The sequence below is a fragment of the Hylobates moloch genome, unplaced genomic scaffold (genome assembly GCF_009828535.3).
Source record: "Hylobates moloch isolate HMO894 unplaced genomic scaffold, HMol_V3 SCAFFOLD_2255, whole genome shotgun sequence".
In the NCBI taxonomy this organism is placed as follows: Eukaryota; Metazoa; Chordata; class Mammalia; order Primates; family Hylobatidae; genus Hylobates; species Hylobates moloch.
The window spans coordinates 1-8,664 of record NW_026654530.1 but is presented as its reverse complement, the minus strand read 5'-3'; the positions used below and the strand labels follow the sequence as shown (position 1 = coordinate 8,664).

At 61.7% G+C, this 8,664-nt stretch overlaps 1 protein-coding gene across 3 annotated transcripts; it reads left to right on the top strand.

Moving 5' to 3' along the window:
• Positions 1-507: 507 nt before the first annotated feature.
• POLR2E (RNA polymerase II, I and III subunit E) lies at positions 508-8,637 on the top strand. 3 transcript variants are annotated; one of them, XR_009212326.1, is made up of 8 exons: positions 508-660; positions 2,183-2,298; positions 3,227-3,307; positions 4,060-4,118; positions 4,297-4,375; positions 4,695-4,774; positions 5,504-5,654; positions 8,450-8,636. XR_009212326.1 is itself a non-coding variant. In XM_032148164.2 (7 exons), exons 1-6 carry the CDS (start codon positions 642-644, stop codon positions 4,758-4,760), a joined length of 420 nt encoding a protein of 139 aa, XP_032004055.1. In that variant the 5' UTR covers positions 508-641; the 3' UTR covers positions 4,761-4,774; positions 8,450-8,637. The 3 variants fall into 3 exon arrangements, 2 of the variants coding, with proteins under 2 accessions (XP_032004055.1, XP_032004056.1); XM_032148164.2 differs by lacking the exon at positions 5,504-5,654 and having other exon boundaries at positions 8,450-8,637; XM_032148165.2 differs by lacking the exons at positions 5,504-5,654; positions 8,450-8,636 and adding an exon at positions 7,521-8,438.
• Positions 8,638-8,664: the final 27 nt, after the last annotated feature.

The window sequence follows — 8,664 nt, the reverse complement described above, 5'->3', positions numbered from 1 at the left end:
AAGTGCTGGGATTACAGGCGTGAGCCACCGCGCCCGGCCTGGTCTTTGTCTTTTTTAAGAGATAGGGTTTCACTCTGTCGCCCAGGCTGCAGTGCAGTGGTGCAATCATAGCTCACTGCATTCTTGATCTGGCCTCAAGCAACCCTCCAGCCTCGGCCTTCCTAAGCACTGGGATCACGGGCGTGAGCCTCCGCGCCCCGCCTTTGTCCCTGCGTTTAGGGTAGCTCTGCGAAGTGGTTTGGAGGACTTTGCTCCCTGCCAGGTTCCTGTGAGGCTGGATGGACAGACGGTCTTGGTCAAGGCTGGACATCTCTGCGAGCCTCTCAGGATCACACTGGTCCCATCCTGTGGTATGGGGCTGTGGGGGCCGGGGTGGCTGTCATGGGGTACACAGTGAGTGTAGCTGCAGGTCTGACTTCCGGGTCACGAGCTCTGGCCGCCTTCCTTTCTCTGCCCTGGGGTCAGCTGGTTCTTTCTCTCTGCAGCTGTGCCACGACCGTGGCTACCTGGTGACCCAGGACGAGCTTGACCAGACCCTGGAGGAGTTCAAAGCCCAATTTGGGGACAAGCCGAGTGAGGGGCGGCCACGGCGCACGGACCTCACCGTGCTGGTGGCCCACAACGATGACCCCACCGACCAGATGTTTGTGTTCTTTCCAGGTGAGCAGCGGGTCCCGGGGGAGTTTCGGTGGAGCCACCCGAGCACCTGCCCAGGAGCCGGCCACTAGCACCCACCCCCACTCGCTTGGTGCCCAGCATTTGTCTGTGCCCAGCCTGGGAGGAAAACTCCCCTCCCCTTCCTTACTGTGGGCGATGCCATTGACCTCTGACCCCTCTCATGCGCAGCCGCTTTCTAGTTTCCCTCTCAGTCCCCTTCTCTCTTCCTGCCAACCAGGAGAGTCACAAGGGCCTCCTCACTCACCCCCAGCCCCGCATGACCTTTGCCCTACCTGTGTCCCTTGGCTCCCCCATCCTGCCCGTTGGGTGCACTTCCAGCTTCTTGGCCTGGCCCAGGAGGCCCCGTCTGGGTCAACGCAGCCTCCTTGTGAGCTGCGGCCCCTGCCCGCCCCAGCCCATTCCTCCGCACCCCATGCCCCCTCTCCCCTGTCAGCGTCTGCTACTCGTCCCTTGAGCTTGTGCTCGAGCCTCTTTTCCCAGGACCCCTGGGACCCTCGGTTTCAGCACCTGCTTTGCGGAAGTCTCCCCACCTGTCTGCCTCCCCAGTATGGCTCTAAAGCCCTCAGCGGTTGGGGGATTGCAAGCACCTTAGGGGCGCAGCCCTGCGCCCAAAATTAATCAGTGGGGTGACGGAGCATGTCTGCCAAGTGGACCTGGTGACGCTGCTGGGTTTTTTTTTTTTGTTTTTTTTTTTTTTGTTTTTTTTTTCGAAATAAGAGTCTCATTCTGTCGCCCAGGCTGGAGTGCAGTGGTGGCATCTCGGCTTGCTGCAGCCTCCACCTCCTGAGTTTAAGCGATTCTCCTGCCTCAGCTTGAGTGGCTGAGATTACAGGCACCCACCGCCACACCTGGCCATTTTGTCTTTGTATTTTAGTAGAGATGAGGTTTCACCATGTTGGCCAAGCTGTTTTCAAACTCCTGACTTCAGGTGATCCGCCCGCCTCGGCCTCCCAAAGCGCTGGGATTACAAGTGTGAGCCACCAAGCCCGGCCTGTATTGTTAATAGAGACGGGGTTTCACCACGTTGGCCAGGCTGGTTTAGAGCTCCTGACTTCAAGTGATCTACCTGCCGCAGCCTCCCAAAGTGCTAGGATTACAGGTGTGAGCCACCGCAGCCTGCCTCAGGTGATGCTTCTTAAAGAGAGCGTCCTGGGGCGTGAGGTGTGCTTGTTGGAGAGGTTGGTGCTGAGTCACCCACCTCCCCAGAACTGCCCAGGGTGGGAGCCTATCAGAGTCGAAGGTCTCTGCCTCTCCCTGGTCTCTGGGTGACTGAGGGGTGTCAGCCCCCTGTCCCTGTCTCCGGGTGAATAAGAGGTTTCAGCCCTCTCTTCCCCTGTCCTGGGATCCCGCAACTCAGGCCTCGTTTTGCAAACGCGGAAGCCGAGGCCCGAGCGGGAGAAGCACCTGTGTGGAATGGGGCTGGAACCCAGGTGCTCTGGGGTCTGGGTGGGCGAGGGCCAAGAGGGCCCAGGGTGGTGCAGGCCAGCACACTCTCTGTCTGCAGAGGAGCCCAAGGTGGGCATCAAGACCATCAAGGTGTACTGCCAGCGCATGCAGGAGGAGAACATCACGCGGGCCCTCATCGTGGTGCAGCAGGGCATGACACCCTCTGCCAAGCAGGTGGGTACCCCCGCCCCACCCCCCCCGCCCCTCCCCCCCCCCCCCCCCCCCCCCCCGCCGGGGGGCCCCCCCCCCCCGGCCCACCCCGCCATCCTCTCTCCCTCCCCAGCCTCCTTCCGCCAGCAGTACCCACAGGCGGCCCATGTGCCTTGGGCTTCGGGCCAGGCCAGCCAGGGTGCCCTGGAGGATGTGGCTGGGATATCCGGCAAACCCCGACCGCCTCCCTCCCACCGCGTCCATGGGCCCCACCCCAGGCAGCCACTGTTCTCACCCGTCCATGGGCCCCACTGCTGACCCCAGCCCCACCCCAGGCAGCCGCCATCTTCCCCCAGTTCTCAGGAGGGGCGTCAGGGCGGAGGGCACTGTGCTTCTCGCCAGCTCCTGTGGGCTCCAGCCCTCGGCCTGGTGCATATTCCAGGAGCCGGAGGTACTTTGTCCTGAGCTGATGTCCAGGGGAACTTGCAGAGGAGGCCCGGCACAGGGTCCTCCAGGGGCCTATCCGTGTTCCCCGTCTGTCAGTTGGACACTCCTGAGCCAGGCTGCCATGCCGTGACGGGCAGTCAGCAGAGCAGTTTAGTCCCCAGCCCACCAGCTGCGGGGTTCACGCAGCCACACAAAGCAGCACCCCTGTAGGGGAAGAGGTCGCCCTGCCAGCTCTGAGGGCCGCCCCTGGAGGCGTGTGACGGATGGAAACACATCCGAGTTTCCACGGCCTCATCACGGCTCGTGACAGGAGGCCCTCGATGAGCAGAGAGGCTGGGGAGGGGCGGGCTGTTCAAGGCTCCTGGGCTGGCGGTGGGGTTTTCTGATTTATGACGTGGCTGTGGTGTTGGGGCACACGAGTGAGCCCCAGGTAGCTTGAGGCAGGCAATGGAGTTCGGGTCGTCTGGGCCTCTCCAGGCCGTGCCTGAGAGCCACTCTCTTCCAGTCCCTGGTCGACATGGCCCCCAAGTACATCCTGGAGCAGTTTCTGCAGCAGGAGCTGCTCATCAACATCACGGAGCACGAGGTGGGCGCCCGCCGCGAGTCCCGCCTGCGTGGGGCCGGCAGAGATGCAGGGTTTGCGGGTGGCCAGGAAGATGTGGGATCTGGGGCGCAGGGCGGGCGTTCCCATTAGTGCATGGAGGACTGGGTTCTCAAAGGGTGGCCCTGGGCCTGCAGCAGCCAAACCCGGGAGATTCCTAGAAATGCACATCCCGGCCGGGTGCGGCGGCTCCACCTGTAATCCCAGCACTGTGGGAGGCCGAGGCGGGCGGATCACGAGGTCAGGAGATCGAGACCAGCCTGGCTAACGCGGTGAAACCCCCCTCTCTACTGAAAATACAAAAAATTAGCCAGGCGTGGTGGCGGGTGCCTGTAGTTCCAGCTACTCGGGGAGCTGAGATCGCGCCACTGCACACCAGCCTGGGAGACAGAGCAAGACTCCGTCTCAAAAAAAGAAAAAAATGCAGATCCCCAGGCCCACCCCAGCCTGTAGAATCGGGACTGCTGGGAGTGTGGAGGGACCCTAGTGCCGGGACGGGAGGAGTGCCAGCAGGAGGTGGCTGTGCCCAGCCCATCTGCCTCAGAAGCTCCAGGAGCTGTGACTCCGTCCCCCGCCTGTGGAGCTGGGTGTGGTGGGTGGGCTCCCTTAGTGCCGGAGATCTGGGTGGGGTTCAGGGCTCTTGTCCGTCTGGAGGCGCAGGGGCTGTGGTGGCGCCTGGGAGCCACGTGGGGTCTGACCAGCCCTTGGTGATGCCTGGTGGCTTCCTCTCTCGGCAGCTAGTCCCTGAGCATGTCGTCATGACCAAGGAGGAGGTGACAGAGCTGCTGGCCCGATAGTATCCTTTCCAGCCCCACGGGCCCCGCCCCTCCCTGTCCCTCGAGACTTCCGCGTCTGTCTGTCTCTCTCTCTTTCTCTCTGTCTCTCTCTCTCCCTCTCCCCCCCCCCCCCCCGCCCCACCCGCCCCCCCCCCCGCCCCCGGCCCTATCTGGCATTTTCCTGACCCTGCTTCACAGTAAGCTGCGAGAGAACCAGCTGCCCAGGATCCAGGCGGGGGACCCTGTGGCGCGCTACTTTGGGATAAAGCGTGGGCAGGTGAGCCCTGCGGGGAGAAGGGGCCCTGGGGCTGCTCTGAGCTGACCACTCGGAGAAGGGGGCTTCTGTCCCTCCCCGACAGCCCCTCCCCCTTGACCCAGTGCCTGGAGGGGACCTCGAGACCACACCCCCAATCTCCCCCTCTTAAAGCCAGGGCCACTGGGCCCACAGAAGAGCGTGACCCAGGTTCCCACGGAGCACGGGGTCAGCATCTCAGACCCCTGCCGCCCATCCCCAGCCCGTGTGCTGCCCCCCTGCTGTCTGGTGACTGCAGTGAGGCCCCTCAAGCATTCGCAGCCCCTGCTCTCTGACTCTGCAGGTGGTGAAGATCATCCGGCCCAGTGAGACGGCGGGCAGGTACATCACCTACCGACTGGTGCAGTAGCTGCCACCTGACAGGTGAGACGGCCGAGGGACAGGCACCGAGGTGGGGTCAGAGGCAGGGGTGTCATCCCCTCCGTCGGTGTGCAGGGCTGTTCTTGCTTCGTCCAGCAGCAAGCCCCTCCTAGCACCAGCCTAGCTGGGCCACCAGGCGCTCCCAGGACACCCCCAGACCCCACCCGACCGCAGGCTGCAGCTCCTGGGATTCTGCGCCTGGAAGGGAGAGTCCTGGTGTGCGGGACATGCGTCTCTCCCGCCGCTGCCCCACCTTAGAAGCGGGAGACGTTCCGCTGCACGGCAGGTGCGCGGCAGGGCTTTCCAGAAGAGGGTTTAGAAACCTGCCCAGAGACCCCAGAGCTTCAGGCCAGCCCTTCCCTGAGTGGGCACCTTGGGAGGGACTAGCCGGAGTCTCAGGAGCGGGACAGCCTCTGCCCATGGCGAGAGCCTCCCAGCTTCTCCTGGACTCTGGTCATGGCCAGGTGCTGTCCTGGCAGGCCGCCCCACTTCACACTCAGCCCAGGGGTGGGGCTCGGCCTGGTGTGACGCTGGCACAGTTCCTTTGAGGTTAGAGCTGCTGCCCACGCCTGTGTGACTGCTGGGCACAAGTGAGCCGCCCAGCCTCTGCACTGTGGTGTGGGCCTCCTCCTGCCAGGCCTCCCCCACCCCCTCACGCTCAGTGGGCATTGGACTGTCCTGGGCACACTGGATCTGCCCCTCTCGTGTGACCACCCTCCTCCTCTTTCCCAGCCCCTAGAGGCGAACACACAGGCAGTGACCCCCATCCCTGCAGGACGAACGCCCCCTGCCCTGCCAGAATCCGGCCCCCCAGCTCTCCTGGCTGCTGCTCCTCTGGACTCCCCAAGGCAGGTGGTCTCCACCCAAGTTCTCCTGTCCTGGGGTGAGGCTTCCTGTGGCCCAGCTCGCCCCATTCACCTGTGGATTTGTGCGAGATGCAGCCTCAGAAGGGACAAGGCCCCCAGAGGGAGGTCACCTGGGGGGGGGGCAGCTGGTGCCGGGTCCTCACCCAGACCATGCTGGGTCCCCTTTGTTGGCAGTTTGGGGTCTGGGTCCCCCACCAGCCACTGCTTCCTTCTGGGCTGTCAGCCTTCCACCCCGTCTTCCCTCTCTCGGGGGCCCTGACGCGTGGTGGTCCCCGCCCGGCCCCGGCTCCTCACTCCGTTCACAGCCGTGCGTGCGCTCAAGCCACCAGGGTGCGAGATTCCAGCTCTGGACTTCAGTTGTTGTAGGAGGTTGGGTGTTTTCAAACGTTAAAGATGTTTTGAGCAAATAAATTTGCTTGATAGAGAAACCAGGCCGACTAACAAGGTTTTCAGCAGGCCTTACCTCAGCCCAAGCACACGAGGTCAGCTTGGCAGGTGCGCCCTCCTCGCGCTGGCTTTCTCTGGCTTCAGGGGTCAGTGCCTCCCCAGGCCCTCGCCCTGCCCTCCCACTTCGTGCTCCTGGATCAGGTGTGAGCATGTCTCTCTCTCTTCCCTTCCGGTGCGTGAGGGTGTGGCGTTCTATCTTGTGCAGCTGTGGTTTGCGGCCAGTTCCTCGTATAGACGTTTGGGATCTGGCTCTACTTCCCCCTTTGCTTACTGTCTGATTTCAGAAGGCCCCGCCTGCCCAAGTTTAACCTAGCCGCATGTGTTTATTTCACAACAGCTTTATTAAGATGTAATTCATCTTTGTGCGATCGGTGGTCTGTCATGCGCCCACTGTTCTGTAGAGCAGGGTCCCCAGATCCCTGGGCCACGGATGGCGTGTGTGATGGGGACAGTGCTTCCCCTTCTCTCCAAATGGACTTTTTTCAAAATTGTCTCGGCCAAAGCAAGCCAGACACAAAGGGACAAACGCTGATGTCACTCCTAGGAGGTCACTAGAGTTGTCAGAGACCGGAAGTAGGATGGGGGCTCCAGGGGCTGGGGACAGTGTGTGTCACATGCATAGTCTTTTTTATTTTTTTTTGAGATGGAGTCTCCCTCTGTCGCCCAGGCTGGAGTGCAGTTGCACGATCTGGGCTCACTGCAAGCTCCGCCTCCCGGGTTCACGCCATTCTCGTGCCTCAGCCTCTGGAGTAGCTGGGACTACAGGCGCCCACCACTGCGCCCGGCTAATTTTTTGTATTTTTAGTAGAGACGGGGTTTCACCGTGGTCTTGATCTGCTGATCTCATGATCCACCTGCCTCGGCCTCCCAAAGTGCTGGGATTACAGGCGTGAGCCACCGCGCCCGGCCATGTACACAGTCTTATTTTGGGAAGATGAGAAAATTCTGGAGGTGGCCGGGCGTAGTGGCTCACGCCTATAATCCCAGCACTTTGGGAGGCCGAGGTGGGCAGATCACCTGAGGTCAGGTGTTCGAGACCAGCCTGGCCAACGTGGCAAAACCCTGTCTCTACTAAAAATACAAAAATTACCTGGGTGTGGTGGCACATGCCTGTAATCCCAGCTACTTGGGAGCTGAGGCAGGAAAATCATCTGAACCCAGGAGGTGGAGGTTGCAGTGAGGCTTAAGTGGGGAGGATTGCTTGAGCTCAGGCGTTAAAAAAACAGCCTGGGCAACACAGAGAAAGCCCCACCTCTACAAAAAACTTAGATTACTTGGGCACAGTGGCTCACACCTGTAATCCCAACACTTTGGGAGGCTGAGGCGGGAGGATCATTTGAGCCCAGGAGGCCAAGGCTGCAGTGAGCTACGATTGTGCTACCGTACTCCAGCCTGGGCCACAGGGTCACACCCTGTCTCAAAAAAAAAAAATGCAGTTCCACAGGCGCATGTGCCACGTTTCCAGTGCTTGGTGGCCATGTGGGGCTGGCGTTCGGAACCTTAGAGCTGGAGAACACATCCGTCATCTGGAACGTTTTCCTGCACTGCAGGTGGACATGACGTGGTCATTCGATGCCCGTCTGCACAGCCTGTGGTGAAGACCACCTGGGCTCCCACCTCGTGGGGCCCCATGGAGCAGGCTTCCCTTCCTAACAAACACATCCCTCCCCTGGGAGGAGGCCCAGGGCCATGCTACGGGGCTCTCTCTTACCCCTTCTTCCAAGCTGGCAGCTGCCACAGAAAACAGACCCAATTAAAAACTTTATTTCAGCAAAATAAACATGCCTCTGAAAGAACTACACGGTGGCTTCCGAGAGACCCCACTGTACCTAAGCCCCGGTGGCCACCCCTGCTGTTCTGGAAAAGGGAGTCCAGGGCCAGTGTTGAGGCCCTGCCGTACTGCACCCTGGAAACTGCACCCAACCCCAGCCTCCACCCCCAACCACGCCTCCCAGAATGGTTTCTGGAGTGCCTGCGACAGACCTGTGAGGAGAGGGCGGGGCGGGGCCTGCTGTCCCTGTGATGACCAGGGGGATGTGCCAGGCAGGGACAGCTTCCTCCATCCACACAGCCTTGTGGGCACCAACAAGGCCACCGCGACTTCACAAGACAGCAGTGTCCCCAACTCAGCTGAGCTCACACTCCTGTGCCCCAAGGCTCTGGTGCTCCTGGAAGCCTCTGGGAGGAGGTGCATGCTGGTGGGACATCAAAGTCCAGGTGCTCTCGGCAGCGACCCCAGGACGGCACAGCTAAGCTATGCCATGGTTCAGGGGACACGCTGGAGGGACAGGAGCAGGCAAGAGAAGCCACCTGTGGTCCCAGCCCCACCCCAGCTCACACGAATTCCGGCTGCCTCTCCCTGCAGGAGCCCAGCGTGATCCGCCCGCCACGGAGCCTCATGGGGGGCAGTGGGGTCTGCAGCACATTGTTGGACTGGTTGCTGTTGAATCCTGAGAGCTGCTGGGCCGGGCCGTCCTCATCCTCGTCCCCGTCCTCCTGGGTCGTGGTCTCCAGCTGCTCCTCACTGCCGCTGTGGCTGCCAGAAGCCTCCTCTAGGCTGGCCTCACTGTGCTGCTGCTC

What these genes read in the sequence shown, in the direction of transcription:
- POLR2E (XM_032148164.2), top strand. An exon ending in TCAACATCACGGAGCACGAG is followed by an intron (nt 3,308 to 4,059) that starts GTGGGCGCCCGC and finishes CTCTCTCGGCAG; the next exon opens with CTAGTCCCTGAGCATGTCGT. An exon ending in TTGGGATAAAGCGTGGGCAG is followed by an intron (nt 4,376 to 4,694) that starts GTGAGCCCTGCG and finishes CTGACTCTGCAG; the next exon opens with GTGGTGAAGATCATCCGGCC.